This window comes from Molothrus ater, chromosome 1 (assembly GCF_012460135.2).
Source record: "Molothrus ater isolate BHLD 08-10-18 breed brown headed cowbird chromosome 1, BPBGC_Mater_1.1, whole genome shotgun sequence".
NCBI classification, from domain to species: domain Eukaryota; kingdom Metazoa; phylum Chordata; class Aves; order Passeriformes; family Icteridae; genus Molothrus; species Molothrus ater.
In genome coordinates, this window is record NC_050478.2 from 4,980,617 (window position 1) to 5,003,105 (window position 22,489).

Sequence of the window (22,489 nt, forward strand, 5' to 3'; positions counted from 1 at the left end):
TCACTGTCACCGTGGCTGAGCCTCAGCACGGCGGGGTCGAGCGGTTCCCTGATGCTGTTGTGTGAAAGATAATGTGAGAAAAGTCAATCACTTGTTTTTAAAATTATAAAAGTTTAATAGTAATAAAATGGTTATAAAAATAGTAATACAATTAGAGTAATAATAATTTGGACAATTTGAATTAGGACAATATGAGACAAGAGAAACAAAGAGTTACAGACATCTGGGTACCTTTTTCTGGGTAGCATAAGCCCGAAAAAGGACCCAGGTTAACAGAGGGTTTTTATGGGTTGCATATTCATACATCTCATACATGATGCATAAATTCCATTCAAACACAGGATTCTGTCTGGTCATTTTCAACTTCTTCCCTGAATCCTAACAGCACCTTCGAGGCAGGAAGTTCATTTCTTCTGATAAGAGGGCAATAAATGCTTTTTCTCTGAAAGATTCAGGTGTCCTGTGGCTGCTATCTCGCTGCAAGTTTTTTCTTTTAAAAAAAGAAAAAAGCTATCCTACATAGCATAGCTTCTATTTTAACACTTTTTTTATAACCTAAAAAAATAAGTTATATTTTTTGTAATAAGTAATAATGTATCAATTCTCTTAAGTAGTGTGTTAAATATTAACACACTACTTAAGACAATTAACACACTACTTAAGACAATTAATACATTATTACTTTCTAACTCAACACATATAATATTCGTTTTAATATTTGTGAAAAGCCAATCATAAGATGGCTTTTTCACAGATAAAGAGATTTAAAAAGAAAAAAGAGGTTAAAAAAAAAACCCCCACCCATCAATAAGAGCGGCCAGCCAGGGCAGGCATATATATATATATATATATATATATATATATATATATATATATATATATATATATATATAAATCATAGTTATATATATATAAAAATATAAATATAAATATATATAATATATTATATATATTATATATATCATATAGCTATGATTTATATGTATATATCATAGCTATATGATATATATAATATAATATATATTATATACATCATATAAATAATATGATATATATCAGATATATTATTATATATACATATATATTCATATATATTCATATATATTTTCATATATATGTGAAAATACATGTGCTGAGAGCACAGGGACCGAGGGAAGCGAGCTCGCTGCCCTGCAGGGATGCGGGACGGGACGTGCCCGTCCCTCGGGATGCTCTGGGGGCGGACACGGGGATGCGGAGCAGGACGGCTCCTCCCCGGCGGGGCGGGATGAGGGGCCGGGCGGAGGGGCACGGAGCCGGCCCGGGTGAGGAGGGAGAGGCCACACGGAGGGACCATGTCGGGCACAGCGGGCGCGGCCATCTGCCTGCTGCGCTGCGACCTGCGCGCCCACGACAACCAGGTAGGGAGCGCCGGGGGTTTCTGTAGGGCCAGTCCCGGTGTTTCGGGCAGGATGGGCAGGGATTGTCCCGCATCCCGCCCCGGCAGCTCTCACGGCCCGCTCTGTGTTTGCAGGTGCTGCACTGGGCTCAGCAGAACGCAGATTTTGTGGTTCCGCTCTACTGCTTCGACCCGCGGCACTACCTGGGCACCCACTGCTACAGCTGGCCCAAGACGGGGCCCCACAGGCTCAGGTTTTTGCTGGAAAGTGTGAAGGATCTGAGGGAAACTCTCAAGAAAAAAGGAAGGTAGTTGAGAAAGCACCGTGCAAATACCACGTACATTTCTCTTCTCCTATTCTATTTCAACACATACCTGAGCTGTGACTCGGATCATGAGCCCTGGGCTCGGGTGGTGGCTGATTTCAGAGCTATTTCAGAGAGCCACAGCCCTTCTGTTAGGTACAGCAGGGTCCCGTGTGTAGTAGCCCCTGCTGTGGTCACCTGCAGGGGGACAAAGAGCCATCCGGGCTCTGTGCCACGTGGGCTTTGCTTTCTCAGGTACCCCTGAGGTGATGAGTGTCAGCTCTGAGTGCTTTGCCCAGAGTGCTGAGAGTGGGAAACACAAACAGCAGAATTTTGAGATGTGGGCAGTTACAGTAGCCACTGTGGCCAGGAGCCTTTCCTTGTCCCTGGAGGGCTTTCCCTGGGAGTTGGCTTGAGACAGACCAGCATGGAGCCTGGCTTCTGAGACTGGGGAGTTACATTTTCTTATGCCTTGTCCTGCTAAACCCAGGCTCCAGACTCAGATATCCTTGTTTATGATGCCTTTAGAACCATAGTTGGGGTAGACCAGGGCCTGAAGAATCCACTACCAGATAATATCTGGCTTTGCAGAGCAAAATATCATGGAGTCATAGAATAGTTTGGGTTGGAAGGGAACTTTAAGGGCTATCCAGTCCAATCCTCCTGCACTGAGCAGGGGACATCTTCAACCAGATCAGGTTCAGAGCCCTGTTCAGTCTTACCTTGAATATTTCCAAGGATGGGACAACTTCTCTGAGAAACTTGGACAAGGTGGATCAGCCAGCCCTTGAATCTCTTTAGTGTGTGAGGATAAAAAGATTCACTTTTAGGTAACAGCCTGGCTTTGTGTCCAGTCATCCTTTCTGAGGCATCCAGAGTGGCAGAAATGTGTTTGACACAAACAAAGCCACAGAGGCTTACAAACTCTGTTCAGGGGCTCCTAAAAAATGCAGGCTGGTCAAATCCTGTCTGTCTGCCCCCACACACTGTTTGTGCTCCATAGAAAACTGGGACACGAGTGCCTGCCTGGGCTGGGATGATGGCCTCTTGTGCACATAAATAACAATAACATCAAACCTACTTCAGGCCAGTATTTTGTATTTTAGTACCCTGGTTGTGAGGAAGGGGAAGCCGGAAGATGTGGTCTGTGATCTGATTACTCAGCTGGGCTCTGTCACTGCTGTGGTTTTCCATGAAGAGGTAAGGGAAATACTCCAGTGACACAGTTAAAAGATAAAATCATGCTCTGAAGGTTTCTTCCACGACCAAGTGGTGATGCAGATCCTGTGTGTTTCTTGGCTGTGGTGTTGTTAACCTTGGGTAGTTCCTGGGATGGGGATTCCCTGAGTGGGAGTCCTCGATGGGGCAGAGGGAGGAAGGTAACGTGGAGAAGCATGAGGAGGGCGAGACCAGGGACCAGGGTCTTTGTGCACGTGGGAGCTGCATTTGTGCAGCCCTGGCCTCACTCTTTTGTCCTCCCTAGGCCACTCAGGAGGAGCTGGATGTGGAGAAGGGGCTGTGCCAGGTGTGTGGGCAGCACGGGGTGAAGGTTCAGACGTTTTGGGGCTCCACGCTGTATCATCGGGATGACCTTCCCTTCAGGCCTATTGACAGGTGGGCTGCTCTGTGCTATCACCCCTCACTGTCCCTTGTGTTTCTCACTCTGGAGGGCTCCCAGTCCTCTGGTCCCCCAGGGAAAGGACCTATTAGTCCATCTATTTCTGTTTTTATGGAGCAGTGCTGTTGTGCTCAGGCACACAAAGGGGAAGCAGCACATTCAGCCCTCTGCACCTGTAGGATTTATGCTTCTGTATGCATGAAAGGTGTGTGACCATTCATTAAGGGGCTGGAAAAGACCTCTAAGATCATCAGATCAAACCATTAACTAAGCCAACCCCACCAGTAAACCATATCCTTCAATGCCACATTTGCACATCTTTTAAATCCTCCAGGGACAGTGACTTCACCACTTCCCTGGACAGCTTGTTCCAGCCTCACCACCCTTTCTGTGGTCAGGAAAACTTTAGGAAAAGTTTCTGTGAAGAAACTTTTCCTAATATCTAATCTAAACTTCACCTGAAGCAACTTTATAGAACCAATAAATGGTTTGGGTTGGAAGGAACCTAAGAGATGATTGACTTCCAACCCCTCCTTGATGTGTGTGTACTCTTCACTGCTCCCTCAGTAGTCACCTGAAGTGTGGTTGATGGAGTTGAGTGATTCATGGTATTCTGTAGAAAATACATGTAATAAGGGCAGGCAAGTCAGGCCATGAAAATGCCTGTTTTTCTCCTTTGAGGCACCAGGAGGATGTAGATTTTTACACTGACATCAGCTGTGTTAATCAGAAGTTAGGTGAGATATATCTGGCTCTCAGGATTTCCCCCCCAGGGCACACCTTAAATTGAAAAGGCACAACTTGCATCAGAAGCAGAATGAAATTGGTGACTGTTATCCCCGGGGGCCTCTGCCCCTGTTGTGCCTGGCAGTGTTCAAGGGGGGCATCACAAAGGTGAGAGGACAGCCTGGAATGCTGATCCTGCTCCCGAGGAGGGGGTGTGTGGTGTGGGGAGGGGCCGGGGCAGTGACCTGGCTGCTCCCATCTCTGCAGGTTGCCTGATGTCTACACCCACTTCAGAAAAGCGCTGGAATCCGGGGCCAGGGTCCGGCCAACCCTGTGGATGCCGGATCAGCTAAAGCCCCTGGCTCCAGGGCTGCAAGAAGGGAGCATCCCTACAATGGAGGATTTCGGGCAGAAGGGTGAGGAAACTTAATTTGGAAGTTGTTCTAATGAAATCCTGATTAGATTCTGTTCTTTAAAATATCCTGCTTCGGTCTGTTTTGAAAAATGTGGTTTATAAAGTGAATAATCTCCTGCTGCTGCAGATTCCCAGATGTTCAGCCAGGCTGAATCAGGTACCTAAACCAAACATCTTGCAGTGCATATTATACTCTGTCACAGAACAAATATCTTTTTGTAAAAATGCAGAGGCATCTAGTGCCTGAGAGATACATGAAATGTAGTCCCTAAGGATGATTGGATTATCATGGCCCTTTCAGCCTGGGAGGTGCTGTAGAAGCATCTGTCTTTAGTTGCAGGAATAGGCAGATATTTGTCTTCAAATTAAAAGAGAGTAGGTTTAGATTAGATGTGAGGAACAAATTCTTCCTTCTGAGGGTGGTGAGGCCCTGGCACAGGTTCCCAGAGAATCTGTGGAAGTGCCATCCCTGGAAGAGTTCAAGGCCAGGCTGAACAGGGCTTGGAGCAACCTGGGATAGTGGAAGGTGTCCCTGTCCATGGCAGGAGGTTGGATCTGATCTTTAATGACCCTTCCAACCCAAACCATTCTGTGATTCTGTGATATGTCTCTTGCTGAGAACCAAAACACAGAGGCAATGGTTGCCCTTCAAACTGTCTCAGTTCACCCACTCTGCAAACACAGGTGAAATCCCTGTGTGGGAATTTCCTACCCGGCACATGGGTAGAAAACATCCTTAGTGATTTTTAATATGTTTGATATGACCCTTATTTTAAAGGAAAACCACACAATCTTTTATGCCCTCAAAGCAGACATCCCCACTGCTGAGCATCCCTAGATTTTAAGCTCCCTGCCTTTGAGATGCTTTCCCAGAGGGTAACAAGGTGTTGGTGTTTTCTGTGGCAGATCCTGTGACTGATCCCAGAACAGCCTTCCCCTGCAGTGGAGGAGAGACCCAGGCTTTAATGAGGCTGCAATATTATTTTTGGGACACGGTAACTCTTACATTTCCTTGCCTACATCCTCCCCCTTGTACACATGGCTGTGCAAGTGGGTGAGGCTGCAATTTCACTTCCTAATAATATTTCCTTAGCTCCCATATAAAACTTGACAAAGGAGGGAATTAGCATTATTTCAGTTTTTCAGACAGACAAACTAGACCAAAAAGAAGTCATCTGAGACTGGGGAATGTAACCAAAAACTTAGGAACCTAGTTTACTGGCCATCTCTCTGAAGGATTTTTTTCCATTAACTTCTGGGACTTGGGACAAAATTTTTTAGCTGCTTTACCTTGATTTGCTCCTTCTATGCTCATGTCCCACATCATCAGCAATGTAGTTCCTCTGTTTTGGAGGAGTGAAAAGTGGCCTGAAGGGCTGGAATTGCAGCTGGGGTGAGGAACAGCTGACCCAAGTTCTGCCTGCAGTTATAAATAGTAGGAGGTTTCTGTAGTCTGGTTTGAAATCTTGCAGCCAATCATGACAGCTACTATTTGTTTCCTTGCTTTGGTAGAGTGAAGTTCCTGCTGACTGCATTTTGTCAGACAGTTTTTGAACTTCTTTCTGGTCTAGTTTGAGGAACTGTCTTGAATTTGCCATGTCTGAATTCAAAGGTAGACGTGATGATTTCCAACAGCATCGGACCCAAGCAGTTTTCTGGATAAAGGAGGGAGAACCTCTCTAGCTGAGATGGGTTAAAAGTGTGGTGTGGGACAGCCCCCAGGGCATCCTTTCAGCTGTGTTTCCCAAATTCCTGCATTCCTTTGCTTTTGGGGAGCATTGTCCTGGTTTGACCCCATAAAGCATCTCAGCCCCACAGCAGCTGCTCCCTCAGTTCCTGCCAGTGAGATGGAGGAGAGATTCAGAAGGATTAAAGTGAGAAAAGTCATGTGTTGAGTTAAAGACCATTTAGTAGGGAAAGCAAAAGCTGTGTGCACAGGCAAAGCAAGGTAAGGGTTCATTTCATTCTTCCCACCACTGGGCAGGTGTTCAGCCATCCCCAGGAAAGCAGGGCTCCATCACAGTTACTTGGGAAGACAAATGGCATCACTCCAAACATCCTAACTTCCAGCTTTATATGCTGAGCATGACATCATATGGTCTAGAATACCCCTTGGGTCAGATGGGGTTGGCTGTCCCAGCTGTGTCCTCTTCCAAATCCTTGTGCACCCCCAGCCTACTCAGGGTGGGGTGGTGAGAGAAGCAGAAAAGGCCTTGAGGCTGTGGGAGCTCTGCTCAGCAGAAAGGAAAACATTGGTGTGCTCTCTGCACCGTTTTCAGCACAAATCCAAAACAACCCCAGATTAGCTGCAATGGAGAAAATTAACTCCATCCCAACCAAAATGAGTACAAGTGTGGGTAGCTTTTACTCTTGGTCAAGCATTAATGTAATCAGAGCTGGAAAACCTGTTCCTTCTTTTTTTGTAATGCAAATATTGAGCTACAACAGCCCTTTAGCAATTATAACCTGTGCAGTGAAGGTGATCAAGGAGAGGTTGGTCTTCCCTGTGTCCTCTGCATTGTCCATGGAATGCTCAGAACGTGGAAGATCTGCCTCCTGCTGTAAATGTGTGGGGCACAGAAACAACAGTGGTCAGGGTTCCTGCAGCTGAGTGCTGGGGGCTGTCACATGTGGAGGGGTTTCATAGTTGGTTTGTAAGTAAAGTTGAGTTAATAGAAGAAATAACAATTGATGATTTTTGAGTGTATCTATAGCAAAGAAGAAGACAAGGTTGTTAGCATGAGACTAGATTAGAAAAGATACATAAAATTTTTGTAAGCTAGAGTACGTGTATAAGTAGATGTGTATCTGTGCTTTATTAAATTTTTGTAAAACTTTTACTAATTATATTAACACTAATTGTTTTGCACCAGTAAATATAATAAATTATTGTAATGTAGTTAATGACCTAAAATTACACTTTATTAAGATTATATAAGGTAGAAAACACAAAAAATAAAAACTTTATTTTAACACTAACAGCCACACTGGTTCCATAACCCCCAAACAAGCAGCCACAAGGCTCCCAGTTCTACTGGTGCTTTTCAGTGGGTTTCTGATCCAGAATCAGATGGGGATGGGCAGGGAGCAGCACAGCCAGGTGCACAGTGCTGGTGGATAGAAAGGTGCTGTAGGCTGAAGCAGGGAGCACGCCTTGTGGCACACCCCCAGAGCTGTAATGAAGATTGCTGGCCTGATTCCTGCCTGTGTGCTGGGGGCAGGAATTGGCAGCTGTGCAATCCTTGCAGGCAGCCATGAGAGGGAGCCCAGCCCTGCCAGATTGCTCTGGCTGCAGAAGGAAAGAACATTTACAAGCAGGTTGCTTGTAAAGTATTGAAATCTTTTGTTCTTTTGCTCTCACAGAATCTGGTTGCTTCTTACAAGGAGACTCGGAATGGCCTGGTGGGAATGGATTACTCCACGAAATTCGCACCATGGTAAAGATTTTTGTTGGGACTGGGAAAGCCTTTTCTGTTTCCATCCCAAACAGATGTTACCTGTCTGCTGAGTGCTGCTGGGCACGGGTAGGGGTCTAGGTGTGGTTCCTTTGGCCCTTTTTATGGTGGTAGAGCAGCTCTGAGGCTGCAGTTCCCTGGAGGCAGAACTGTGCTGGGAGCACAGCGTGGACAGGGAGCAGGAGGCACTCACCATTTGCCTTTGGCTTTGTGCTGCTTTGTGTGGGAAAGGAAAGGCAGGGAGGCAGCACAGCTTCAGCCTAATTCTGGTTTCCTGAATAGTTTGGGGCAGGTCACCTCACCTCTCTGCCATTCTGCAGGGTGAAGAGACACTTCTGATTATTCCTGTAGGAAAGGATCTTTTGTGTGGGTAAATATTTTGATTTTTAATTAGGGGCTTTGGTCCCTGGTGCTGGAAGAGGCAGAGTTAATTCCAGACTGGAATTGAAGCAGCAGCAGAGCCCAGTTCAGCCTAAACTGAGAGCATCTGGATTCTCCCAACAGAATTGCAGTGAGAACCAAATTTCAGAGGCTGTTACAGGTTGGGATTTTGTTTCCAGCGAGCTTTGTGCTGTGATGGTTGCAGTGGATGGCTCCATCTGGTGGCACTTTGGGATCCCAGGACTGCTGGCTCTGTGGAATTTTGTTATTGGTGGCCTCCACTTGAGTTTTTCCAAGCTGGCCATTTGCTCAGAGCAAACGGTTTCTGATCTGCCTGCCCCAAAATGTTCCTCTGTCACATAATCAAAATCAGAACAGTTCAGGTTGCAGCCAGTCATTCCCATCTCATGCTGGCCTTTAGAGCTGGTCAGCAATTAAGGGAAAACTCTTCAAAGTCTTTCTTTCTGTTTTCCACAATTGATTAGAACATCCAGTGTTTCCACAAGCTGTAGTGGAGATGGCAGTAAAATGCATTTCTAGGAAAAGCAAGGTAAAAGCTGTTCTTGATCACCCTGTATGATGGGGTTGGAGTTTGCAAGTTCTTTCCTGCCTTGCAACAGCTCTGATTTGGAACAAATGGAAGAAGCCCAGTGGGTTGAAATGCCAGAGGAGGGTTTGATTCCCTAGTTTTCCTGCCAGGGCTCAGGTTTGCAGAAGTCACTTAACCTTCTGTGGTTGCTCAAATGAGCCACTGAGGTTCTGCAGGAAAAGGAGCCCTGGGCATAGGATAAGGAGGTTTGTGGTAAAAGGGCAGGTAGAACATGTGATGCAGAGGTTGACATTTGAGATTCTTTTCTGGGTGTGTCATTGGGTTTGTTAAATCATTCAGACAAAACTTGTCAAACTTGAGTAAAATGATTTATCTCCATAGCTTGAAATGATTTATCTCCATAGCTTGGAGACTCCTGTAACAGTCATACTCCAGGAAGGAGAGGATCTTGATTCTTGGAAGGGAATTCTCTCTCTTGAAGAGTTGCAGGAAGTTACAACTTGACTAAAGCCATTTAGGAAGTCAGGGGCAGCACTGCAAGCTGAACAAAATTTTTAGACAACAACTTTAGACACAAAGCTGCCCGTCTCCTCCCTCTGAGCTGACATCAAGCTGTCAGTCCTGTGTGGCATTCAGGACATCATTCCTCTGCTTTCAGGCTGGCACTGGGCTGCATCTCACCTCGATACATCTATGAGCAGATCCAGAAGTATGAGAGAGAGAGAACAGCAAATCAGAGCACATACTGGTATGTCTTTGCACCATCAGCATGGCTCATTTTCTCTGAAAAGGAACCTGGTATTTCATGCACAGGAGAGTGATTTGTTAACTCTCTTTGTAACGAATGTTTGTTTTTCCTCTGCCTGCTGGCTGGTTCCTCTGGGTTGCACTGCAGTTCTCTTTCAGTACAGATTTATTAGTCTATCTTCAACACCCAGGGGCTTTAGGCACTTTGTAAGTAAAGATTATGAATGCCAGTTGTCATTATTATTGCTGGGAAATCTTGGCTCATTATTTTTGAAAACAATCTCAGAAAATCAGCACCATCCATCTCTGTGTTCTTATGGGCTAAATGAGAAGGAGGAATAGTTTACAAATAAAAGCCAAAGGATTTCTCAGACTGAGGATATGAGCCCAAAGGTCTCAGTGACTGTGTGACTTGTTCAAATCTCATGGTGTTTGAAGGTCCCATGGCCACAGGTCCAGCAAGTGGCCCTGTATTTGCTCAGCTACCTGGCCATGACCACCAAATCAGAGCAGAGGGGAAGAGGGCACTGGGAACTGGGTTTAATGCATCCCATCCTATAGTAGAGGAAATGTATTTGAATTTCTGTATAGAGGCTTTGCCCCAGAGGTCCTGGTTGCCCTCAATGGGCTGCAGCTGCATGTCCTTAATTGGGCTGCAGCTGTGACCAATGAGATAACTGGGATAAAAGGGGGGTGGGTTGGCCAGTCAGGGAGAGCCTTGGAGGAGTCCTGACCTGAGAGAGGACAGCATGCAGAAGAAGGAGTCTGTGAAGATCTGCAGCCATGAGACTACACCAAAGAGGTATGGACTTTAGAAGTCTGAGAATATCATTGTAGGACTCTAGAGAAATAGAACAACAACACCATCCTGTCACCCATGCTCTTTCTCACCTCTCAGATTATCCATCCCTGTGCTGGCCTTGAACTTGTTCAGCTCTGCCCAGACACTGTGAATCAGAACCTGGAGCTCTGATAGAGAAACAGGGTCATAGTAGAGCCTGGCCTAACACTAGACCTGGATGGGAAAAATCCCAAACCATAATATCTGTGCGAACTCTAGAACTAAATATTCATTTTGGTTTGTTACATTTGCAACATGTCAAACAGCACAGTGGTTGGTGAAGAACAGGCAGAACACTGCCAACCTTTCTGGCCACAATGCTCAGTTTCATTAAAATTCAAATTGACAGATAAAATATCAGCACCCATGAAGTGTATATTTGTTTTTTGTTGTTTTTTTTTTTTACTTCAAAGGCAGTTCAGAGAGGAAAGTTTTCAATAAATGAACATACTCCTGTTTTCCATCTTACAGTCAGCCAGCCTGCTTGCAGCTGGCATGCCATGGTGATTTTAGCATTTTAAAGTGTTCAGTAATTACAAAAATGAAGCTGTCAAGCTCCCAGGAAGTCATTTGTATAATGAAGTACAGGTCATGGTGGCTGCACATTGAACCTCAGTGTTATGACACTGTTTTTTAGGATTTAGACAGTGTCCTGTTCAGATTGGACATTAGGAGGAATTTCATGTCTGAAAGGATGATTAGATTTGGGAGTGGATTTCCCAGGGAGGTGGTGGAGTCACTGTCCTGAAGGTATTTAAGGAAAGACTGGACTTGGTGCCATGGTCTGGTTGACACTGTTGTGTTTGGTCAGGGATAGGCCTGGATGGTCTCAGAGGTCTTTTCCACCCTGATTCCCTAATTCTGTGATTCTGTTCTGTAACCAGATTATCCAGAAGGATCTTGTCAGCCTAAAAATCAGCTGAGCAGAGAGCTTCCCATATGGCATAGAGCTGAAGCAGGCTTCTGAGGCTGATGTGCCATCATTTTATAAGAAGCTCTTTTTATATAAAAGATGTTATATAAAACTGTCCTTTATTTCCATGGGCCTAGCACCTGATCTAATGGGCTCGAGCACTGTAAACCAGTTTTGAAAGGTGTCTTAGAGTTCCTTGCCAAGGTAATTGCTTAAATCAACACAAATAGATCAACACAAAGCTCTCAGGAATGTGCTGGTGTGCTTGTTCCTGTGGAAGTGTGAAGCTCAATCAGGCCCTCGCCCTGCTCTGGGGAGAACTACACCCCAGTAGGGATGGAGGAGGAACATGTTTCCTGAAACTCTGCTCCTGCACCTGAGCTAAGGAAAGCTTCCCAAGTGATTCATGCAGAGTTTGCTTTCCCTGTAAGCCAGGCAAGCAGGCTTGGGGAAAGATCTGGTGTCACCAGGAAGATCCCTGAAATCCCTCGTGTTGCCACATTTCTCTTCACAGAGAAAAGCAAGGCACAGTTCTTCCCAAGAATATTTCTGGGTTTCACATTCTCTGAACCTCAGAGAAAGGAAAAACACAATTCTTATCTCATTTGCTGTGCCTGTGTTGTGCCAAAGCAGAATGCAGTATGGAGATTGTTTACCCACAGTGTTGGTGTTTTGTTCCTTGGCCTGTCAGGGCCAGGTGTGTGTGTGTGAGTCAGGACTGTCAGTGACAGTCAAGAGATTCTGTGCAGTGTGTGCAGAGTTGAGTGCTTGGCAGGTTCAGTTTAGATGTAATATAGTGTAATATAATATAGAATAATATAGTATAATAAAGTATTAATTAGCCTTCTGATAAGATGGCGTCCTCCTCATCATTTCTCCCTACCACAGGGGTCGTCCTGTTACGATACCCTCGTTGTGAATAAACCTCACAGTGTTAATGGTGGGTTGTATGGAAGCAAAATCCTTGTTCAGTTATCATATCTGAGCCACAGTGAAATACTGAGATGGCTTTGTGTTTCAGGGTCCTGTTTGAACTGCTGTGGAGGGATTACTTTCGGTTTGTGGCCCTGAAGTATGGCAGAAGGATTTTCTCATTAAGAGGTGTGTATGCATCACCACATTTAGGGGGGAAAGGTACTCTCTTAACCACAGGGAAAGTAAGAGAAGAGGCTGTTTGTAGCATTCACATTCTCTGAAAAAATCCCTTTGCCCAGGATTTTTCTCCTGGGAAGCTGAGAAGCCTCAGAGAAAAGGAAAACAATTCTGATCTCATTTGCTTCTCCTGGGTTTTGCTCGTGTGGAATGTGTTTGGAGATTGTTTACCCACAGGTGATTGTTTCATTGGATTCTGCTGGGAGTTGTTTTGACTTTCTGGCCAACTGGGGCCAAACTGTGTCGAGACTCTGGAAAGAGTCAGGAGTTTTCATTATTATCTTTTTAGCATTCTGTAAGTATCCTTTCTGTATCCTTTAGTGTAGTTTAGTATAGTATTCTTTAATATAATATAGTATTATAGAATAATAAATGAGCCTTCTGAGAACATGGAGTCAGATTCATCATTCCTGCCTTCGTTGGGGCATTCCCAACAAATACAGTAACTGTTGGCATTAAGTTGTACAAATGTTCTTCTCATGGTGCTTGTGTCGCCACCCTGGGATGCTGCTGGGAGCTCTCTGTTAGCACAGAAATGCCTCAGCACCATGGTGCTGGACACCAATCCCCAAATCTGATGAGGTGCAGGGAGTATTATTGACAGTATTATTTTCTGTGGGAAACAGCAGCACAAGGAGAGTGAAGATGCTGTTTCCAGAGACATTCCACCTTTCAGCAGAATCCAGGCTTCAGGCTTGCCTGAGTTCTCCAGAGGACCTGGGACAGAGCAGGAACTGACCCAGGAGAGTGAATCCCAAGAAACCAGATACTGCACCACATAGAATCAGAACAAGATCTGGCTCCAGCCCCAGTGACAGGAGTGTGCAATGTGAAATGGGATCTGAGCACTCAGTGCAACAACAATACCCAGTCCATGTGTCAGGAGACCCTGCAGGTGATGCCTGTGCTGGGTGAGCTGCTCTGCAGGGGAGGCAGCACTGGCTTAGGTGCTCCAGGGCAGCCTGCCTGGCATCCAGCTGTGGCTGCAGAGGGACAAGTCTCCCTCAGGGTCTGTGTCACATCTGCCAGGCCTGTGTTGCTGTTCTGATGGCATTGGGTGCCAGTGGTGGGCCTGATCTGGAATGTCTGTGGCTAGAGCTGTGTTGTCCCTGCTGCCTCTGCTCCATTGCACAGAAGGCTGTAATTGCCACTGCATCCTGCAAACATGAAATCCCCCCCCTCATCTGTTCCTATCCCATTTGCAGGGGCAAAGTGTTACCTGAGGCTTCTGCCAGGTAATTCTAGGTTTAGTACCTACTGCAGAAACAGATTTCACATAAACTTTGTCCTGGAGTAAAGCTGAAAAAGAAAATACCAGCATGGGCCAGAGCACATCTCCACTTGTGAGGTCTGAGTCATTTTTAATTAAAAAGGGGAAAAAAAAAAAGCAAACATCAGCAAAACAAATAAACAATGTCCGTTAGGGCTTGAGCACCCTCTGTGTGCAAAAGACACTCATTTGCAACACTTAAGGGGAGGAATGGATCATCTCTAAACCTGTGCAGGTTTGTTTGTGATGGCACAGACAGGCTGTGCTTCACCCTCACTCCTTGTGTCAGCCAAGCTCCCCTGGCTGTGTTGTGGTCTGAGTAACTGCCTGTGTCAGTATTTCTTCATCAGCAGGTCATTATTTTCCTCCACAGGGCTTCAAAGTAAAGAGATCCCCTGGAAAAAGGACCTTCAGCTCTTCAGCTGTTGGAAAGGTCAGTAGGAGCCACAGGTTTGGCTGGCTGTGTTTTGTTCTCCAGCTGTCTGTTGGGGCTCACAGTGCCCTAACCCTGACTCAGGTCTCTGCTGGGGAGCTGCCAGCATGGTCAGGGCTGGCATTTAACCTGGCATCACCAGGGTATGAATGTGTGTGGCCTCCCTTCCCAGACTGAGCACTGAGCAGCCCACAGGGTTACCCTGCTTTGTGAGGTGCACTGCAGGTAGATTTTCCTGCCCAGGAGGGAGTGTTTGTGACCTGCTGGTCCCTTGTGTTTAGTCACACAGAGGCTGACCAGCCCTTCTTATCAATATTAGATTGCCATGCCTTCTATGTTTGGTTCTGTTTGCTTTTGGTTACAAGGTTAAAACAGATTTAGACTTAAATCTAAATCATATTTTTAAATCCCACAGCCTTTTCTTGAGCTGTTACAACTTTGTTGTTGTAACATGAATAGCAAGCATAATATCTCAAAACTTGGAGGGGCAAACAGATGAAAGTATTAGAATCAGTGCAGGACACACCTCTGTGTCTTTTCTTGTGTTAATGCCACGTGTACCCATTTGCACACAGGATCAAATAAATCATCCAGGCACAGGAAATCTTTTCCTTAACAACAGACAAACTCTGCTTTTCAGGTACTAAGCCTGGGGGATTTGTCCAGTACATCCCTCTGTTAGTCGCCTGTCAAGAATCTTTCTGTTCTTGGCTCATCTCACTATTGTCTGCATATTTATTTTACTCTGCAAAATTTCCTGCAACTCACCTGATTGTTTTTCCAGCCTGAGATTTTTCTGTACTTTCTTTTTTTCTTCTTGCCAAAACTTCTCCCCAGCTTCATTTTCAGTATGATATCCAATTTAATTTCCAATGGATCTTAGTGGCTGCACTCCAGCTAAACCACACTGAAATCTCTCCCTGTTGCTGTGCCTGGCACTGTCTTGGAAATGGCTGTGAATACATGAGCACAGGCTGGTTTATGAGTGCCCAAAAGCATCATGATACCCCAGTGCTGTGTTTTGTCTCTGCAGAGGGCAAAACTGGGGTTCCTTTTGTGGATGCCAACATGAGGGAACTGAGTGCCACGGGCTTCATGTCGAACAGAGGGCGGCAGAACGTCGCCAGCTTCCTCACCAAGGACCTGGGGCTGGACTGGAGGATGGGGGCAGAATGGTTTGAATACCTGCTGGTAAGACTGAGCCCTTGGTGTGCCTGGAGTTCAATGACAGGCAGGAGGACAACCCTGACTCACAAGAAAGGGTACAGGTGATGATCAGTAATTTTCAGGCTGATACAAGACTGTAGATACTTTTTGCAGGGTGTGAGCTTCCCAAAGCTCACATAAGTAAAAGGAATTTTGCCACAGTGGAGCTTCCACCAAAAAAGATGCAGCTAGGAAGTTTGCAGTAAGCTTTGATCCTCTGTGCAGGGTTTTAGCCAGAGATCTGTTGCACTTGAGAAAACTTTCAAACATGAATTATGCTAACAATGCTCTGATTTGCTCACCCCAGAGGCTGATGAAGAGGAGGGCAGCCCAGAAATAGAACATAAAAAGTGTGTGCTGGCACAGTGTCTATACATTGGTGGCTGTGGACTGGAAGCCAGCTAGACAAGCACAGGCAAGTAGGGACAATGGCTGGATCAGCTTCCACAGAGCTCCACCCTGGCTGGAGGCATCCTTCTTCATTCTGGGCTGTTACAGGTCTCCCTGCCAACTGGAGCACCAGCTCCTCTCATATATCAATCAGCAGCTGTGTGAGCTCAGTTAAATAGCTGGGTCACTTCTCTGACCTCAGTCCCCATGGATTCTCATGGTACTGACTGAAAAAGGCCAAATATTCACATCAGCCTCACATTAAAGGTCTTATCTGTGGGATACAGGAGGCAACTGGCAATCAGAAAACTTTCCACTCACTCAGAGTGCTGGATGGGCAGAGAAAGCCCAGTTACCTTGCCAATATCTGCAGTTAAAAGAGATTTTTTTGTGAATGTAATTTTTTTTAAACTTCCTTGGAGCTGGGCTCTGACATGGCTTTGGCTGCAGGAGGAAAATCTGGGTGCTCTCCCATGCCAATGCTGTGAGCAGCAGTGGGCTTGGACGACAACACGGTGCAGGACTTCAGGATCCTCCAGAAAGGGGTTTGGGAGCTCCATGCTTTTCCAAAGCTGGGATGCTTTTCCAGATAAAAGCAAGAGCCTCCCACAAGTATGTCCTATTGCAGAGGTGAGGAAGACCTGGAAGGTCTCACACTAGAAAGATGCTGCCTTATTATTACATTTATTCCTAAGGACATGAATTCCAGCCTTGCTGAAGCGGAATTTATCCCACTGCACTGACCCTTTCACCAAGGGAAACCCCAGGTGCTGGTGGCCACTGTAGGTTGGTGTGGCACAGGCTGATCCTTGTGCCCTTTGGTCCCATCTTGTGTCACACAACTCTGGTGGCATCCCCAGAGCAGCACACAGGAGACATCAGCTTGCTGGGGAACACATGGCTGTAGAAGGGTAGAGGCCAGTACAGAACTAAAATTGGTCTCACTTGGCCTCTAAAAAAAGGAAAGCAATGCCTGTTTTATCTCCAATACTGCCAGTGAAGGCCCACCAAGTGTTTGTGTGTGCCATCCACACCAGACAGGCACGGAAACTTAGGCACAAGGTCTCTGCAACCTGCTGGAGCCAGGGGAAAGGCCAGAGACCACTGGTGTCCTGAACTGAGAATATCTCAGCTCTGACTTCAGTGATTTCATTCCCAGGGTCAGGCCCCAAGGAAAGGCAGAGAAACAAACAGAAGAGAATGCCAGGAAGGGGCAAGGCTGAGGGGGAAATGAGCCTACCTCCTCCAGGCCCCCTTGGATTTGCCCTCACCTCCCACACATGCTTTCCTGCATGTTAATCACACAATCAGGCCTCCAATGGCATCTTTCTTCCCTCCTTATCTCACCAGCTGGAGGAAGTGAGATGGGAAGGGGAAGCCTGGTGTATAGGGAGCAGAGCTGGCTGCTGCTCACCCTGACCCCAGCACTCACTGGTTCTGCAGAGAAAGGGCAGCTTGACAGAGCCCATTCCCTGAGTCTTTTGTTATCCTGGAGCATTGAGCTCCTCTCTCCAAGGAGTGGTTGAGATCTTGGAAACATCTCTCTGTGGCCTGGTTACTGCTGTGGCTGCAGTAAAGGGACAAGAGAACAGCACTGAACCAGCTCTTTGTGTCACAGCTGCTGCTTTTGCAGCACAGACACCCCTGGGAATGCTCAGAGATCCCAAACTCTCCTTGCTATCACTTCCACTCCCCTCCTGAGCAGGGTTTGAATTGTCCTACAACTGGAAAACTTCTGGTGTTGGATTTAAGCCACCCTGCCCAGCTGAAGAGCACTCAGATGGGATCATCTTCTGCTCTCAATTGTGCTTGTTTCAAAAGCCCTGCTCCATTTATATAAGCATCCTTGAGAGTTTTTATTTGTTTAGAGAAGGAATAACTTGACAGTGGGAGAAAACTGCAGCGTTTGTATTGTTTGCATCTTCATCTAAACTGTGTAGTTTGTCTGCACAGTCTGAGTTAGACTTCTCTCCAAACTGCCTAGTAGGATCAGCAGAGATGATTTGGCAATGTGTGGTGTCTGGGTAACTGGTCAGAAAGAATTTTTTCTCATATTTGAATACTTTATTTTGGAATATGAGCAGTCAAATGCTATGGCTGCTTTGAAGTCTGCCAAATTGTGGCAGAAAGAGAAGGATTTTCCTTTAAAAGGAAGTACACTGGGAAAGACTTTGATTGGACTTTTATCTGTTTTCTGACCTAAGGATCATGATCTGAAGTAGTCTGGGAAGCTGATCCCAGGCTAAAAAGCAGCTGTGTAGGTCCTTTCCTGAGCCAGATGCCTGTACCTGCATGGGAGAGCTCTGACCAACCCAGTGTGGCTGGAGTGAATCCCATTCAAAGAAATTTCCCCCTGAGCTAAAGAATGGATGGGAAGATTGACTAAGGGCTAACCCAGCTCTTCTGACAGTTCTCTCCCTCTGTTCTCAAGGTGGATTATGATGTTTGCAGCAATTATGGCAACTGGTTATACAGCGCTGGCATTGGCAACGACCCACGGGAGAACAGGAAGTTTAACATGATCAAACAAGGCCTGGATTACGATGGGAATGTAAGTCTTGTGTGGCTGCTTTACAGGGGTGAGTGCAGGCAAGGACTTGTGGTGTTTTAGGAAGCAGAGGAGATCAATGTGCTGTGTGGATACAAAACCAGTTCTTGCGTCTCCTGGCCAGCAGTCGGGCAGATTCCTCGGTGTGTTCAGGGCGATGTAATTTAACAACCTGCTGCTGTCCCCAGGGATGCCCCCACACCCTCCCTGGTCGGTGTGTTAAGTGTTTCATCACTATTTCTTCTGAGTCATAGCCTTATCCTATCAGAACATCACATAGATGCTTCCCTGAGCAGGGAGCAGCTTCTTGGAGAACTCAGGAGTTACCTGAGAGACAGAACCATTCCTTGAGAGGTGCTGAAGAGTAGATTAAACCTGTGACTCTGACTATCCTCTCTGAAATTGCAGATAAATTGCCCTTTTCTATGGTATTCACATGTCCTCTGAACAGAGAGAGATTTAGCTTTCTCAAGATTTTCTTGAGAGAAGCAGAGAAAAGAATGTTAAAAATAATTCTTATCTCATTTGCTACTCCTGTGTTTGTGCCCATGGAGTGGGCACAAACTGGCAGGATTTAACAAGAATGGAGATTGTTTACCTGAGGTGATTGCTTGATTGGATTCTGGTGATGGTTGTTTGGATTCATTGACCAATTGAATCCACCTGTGTGTGTCGGGACTCTTGGGCAGAGAGTTACAGGTTTTCCGTTTAGTTAGTGATAGTTCTTGTTAGTGGGATACAGTGTAATATAGTTTTAGTATAATAAAGTAATTAATTAGCCTTTTGTCTTGGTTTGGAAAGACAGGAGTCTGCTAAGGAAGGCAGGAGCCTCCTCTGAAAAGGGGAATGTAAACCCTCCCCACCCCTCTGAATTGCTATGAATTTTAAATTAAGGGGCTCTCAGGCAAAAATATGGGAGCAGGAAATAACAGTCCTTTAATAGGGAAGAAAAATAAGAGGATAAAATAAACAATGCAGTAAACTAAAACAACACTGTGACAGAGTCAGAACTCAACCTGACACCCTGTGGGTCAGGGTGCTGGCAGCAGTCCCATTGGAATTGTGGCTCAGCCCTCCTGCAGTGTCAGGGGTGGCTCTGCTGGAGCAGGGATCCTGTAGAAAGGTGCAGTCTCTTCCTCTGAAGATCCAGTGGAAGGAGAGGCAGCTGCTGTTCCTCTGGGAAATCCAGTGGAGAAGCTGTGCTGGTGTTCCAGAATCTCCAGATTATATCCAGGTAGGAATGCTTGGCTCCTCCCTCTGGGCTCACATCTCCCAGTGGGATGCTGTAGTTCTTATCAGTCATGCAGTGACATTCCCTAGCTGTTATCAGCAGATGTCCCCTCCTGAGGGAGGAGTGATTGTGATCACTCAGAGAGAGATAAGGAAAACTGCCCACTTGACAAAAGACAGCTGCCATACAGATGGTGATAGAATACATCTTGCCTTGCAACCTGGAACACCTTCTAATGTCACGAAGTTCTACATCTCATTCTTCCTGCCCATCAGGCATTGTAGCACTGATACTTTCCATGTGCTTAGCCAGTATTCACAAACTGCATTCCCTGTTTCCACACTGTTCCTTAGCTTCACCTCAGGCTATGCTGTTGTCTTTTGGCACTGTAGCTGGCAGGATTTAATAAGAAATCAGAAATTGGTCCTAGTAGAGTTAATAGGAGGGATTCAAGAGCACAAGAGTGTGCAGCTGAGCTAGCCATCCTATTTTCCTTCAGTCACAGGAAACTTCTTGGGGGTGACTTCATTTTGGGATGTCCTAAACAGGACAGATGAACAGTGCTGAAAATGCACCTCTGCCTCCCTCCTGTGCCTGCAGTGTGAGCATGGGAGAAGAGCTCCAGCATCCAGGTCTCTCTTTAGGCACTAATTCTGGGTGGAGGATTTAGTAAATGGGGCTAACCCTGGAAATCTGGCTCCTCTCTTTCCCATTGAGAAAGAGCCTTGCTGGGAAGCACTTAGAGATTGTCACTGAATGGATCCTGTCCTGTTGGTTCTGTTTGCAGGGGGATTATGTCAGGCTGTGGGTGCCAGAACTGCAGGGCATAAAGGGAGCAGACATCCACACCCCCTGGGCACTGAGCAGTGCTGCTCTCTCCCAGGCAGGAGTAACTCTGGGTGAGACCTACCCACAGCCAGTGGTGACAGCCCCAGAGTGGAGCCGACACATCCACCAGAGGCCTGTGAGTACTGGGAGGGCTGGGATGGGGTGGGAGGCCCAGGGGCTGCTCTGCATCAGTCTCTGTGAGTTCTGCTCTTCTTTCTCAGGTGTAAAGGGAAAAAAGTTTTAATGCCAGCTCACATTACATCACAGCAGGGACCATGCAGCCAGGATTATTTAGCTCTCTGTCCTACCCACTGTGGTGAAGTTTTTCCTAATATCCAACGTGTACCTTCCCAGTCTCAAGCTACGTCAGGGAAGGTATAGGTTGGATATTAGGAAGAAATTTTTCACCAAAAGAATAATAAAGTACTGGAATGCTCTTCTCAGAGAGGTGGTAGAGTCACCATCTCTGGATGTGTTTAAAAAAAGACTGCACATGGCACTTGGTGCTATAGTCTAGCTGAGGTGTTAGGGCATAGGTTGGACTCGATGATCTTAGATGTCTCTTCCAACCTCATTATTCTGTGATTCTGTGATGTAAATTTTTGCTGCTTCTCTGTCCCTTGTATAGTCAGCAGGGCTTAGCCACAGCATGTCCTTCTGAGCATCCTTCCATGCCCTGGCAGCCCCTCCAGAGGGATGGGGTTTCTCCAGGACCTCCACTGGTGTGACCACCCCCCAATACAGGTGGACAGAAGAGAAACAACGCAGTTTCTCTGGGTTGTTCTGTCCTTTCTGTTCTCTGTCCTTTCTGCTCAGGAGGTGGAAGTACAACCAACCAACTTCCTGCTTGAGTGCATCCAAACTGGAGTCAGCAAGACCTGTAAATATAGGGACTGCTCCTTGCACTTTGATTTTTGAGTGTATCTTCCCTTTAAAATGGGGGCAGAATGAGTTTTGATCCTGCAGCATGTCAAGGCTTTTATCTGCTGGCTGGGATGCTGTTCTTGGAGGAGGTGGGCATGGAAGGAAATGGATGTAACCAATGGTTGTGTATCATAAGAGTGTTCAGCATTTTGCCTTTCCCCCATGCATCTACCCTGCCTCCTCCTGAGTGAGGATACTTTGTGGAGGCTCAGAGTTAGGTACTGCACCAAGTCAGTGAAGAATGAAGCATGCCCCCATTTCAGGTTTTAATCCCAAGGTGCAGTACCAAATTTTTAGGCCAGATTCCTATGCCATGAGTGGAAAGTTTTGTGGAAGCAAGGCCTTCTGCTTCACCCATGCTGTTGAAGGGTCTGGATTAGTAACCTCCTGGGATGAGAGAAAGGACTCTGCAGGAGCACTTGGTGAGACACCAGTTTGAGGCAGGGATGAAACTTGAAGCCAAAGAGCTTCTCCATCAGGCAAAAGTTCAATTTTGATGAACTTTCCCAGCTCACCTTACCAGAAACCATGGTTTCATAAATCCCAGCCTAGAGCAATACCTGTCAGGCCTTCCTGCCTTTTTGAGTGAACTTGGGAGGCAGAAGTTCCATGTGCACGTTCTCCTGGATGTCAGCACTGCTTTGTGACCAAATCCACTCTGCAGCATCAGTAAATCTCTCGCTGTTCCTTGTCATTTGCCACAGGGAGGAAGTCCCCATCCCAGGGGCAAGAGGGGACCAGCACAGCACAAGGACAGAGGGATAGATTTTTACTTCTCTCGCAAGAAGGATGCTTGCTGAAGGCTGAAGGAGTGCTCAGCAGGAGGTTTTGCTGCTGAGGGTGCCTGGATAATGGTTAATCATCTTGAACAAGCCAAAGATACAGGTTTGGCATGGTAAAATAACATGGGATCTGCCTGTCTGGTGTTCCCAGGGACACTCACTGGATGTGGGTGTTTGGAGGTTGTGTATTAGCACCTCTCCTTACTATCTGGAGCCAGTGGTTTATGTGGCAGGTGTTTTCAGTCAGAACTGAAACTTCTTATGCTTATTTTTCATTTCTTAAAGTTTTAAACCCAGCAATCATTGTGCAATTAAAAGTTTTGCTACTGGAATATTTTATCTTCCTCATTTCCACAGAGCTCCACAGATAGAGACTGCAGAGGATGTTCTTTTACT

General features: G+C 46.2%; 1 protein-coding gene across 1 annotated transcript; it reads left to right on the forward strand.

Annotated features, from left to right (window-relative positions):
* Positions 1-1,334: 1,334 nt before the first annotated feature.
* Positions 1,335-22,111, forward strand: LOC118701961 (cryptochrome DASH-like). The gene is made up of 14 exons (XM_036406956.1): positions 1,335-1,400; positions 1,514-1,686; positions 2,790-2,883; positions 3,167-3,297; positions 4,295-4,443; positions 5,349-5,437; positions 7,806-7,879; positions 9,487-9,576; positions 12,351-12,430; positions 14,125-14,184; positions 15,218-15,375; positions 18,212-18,331; positions 20,347-20,523; positions 22,016-22,111. Exons 1-14 carry the CDS (start codon positions 1,335-1,337, stop codon positions 22,109-22,111), a joined length of 1,557 nt encoding a protein of 518 aa, XP_036262849.1.
* Positions 22,112-22,489: the final 378 nt, after the last annotated feature.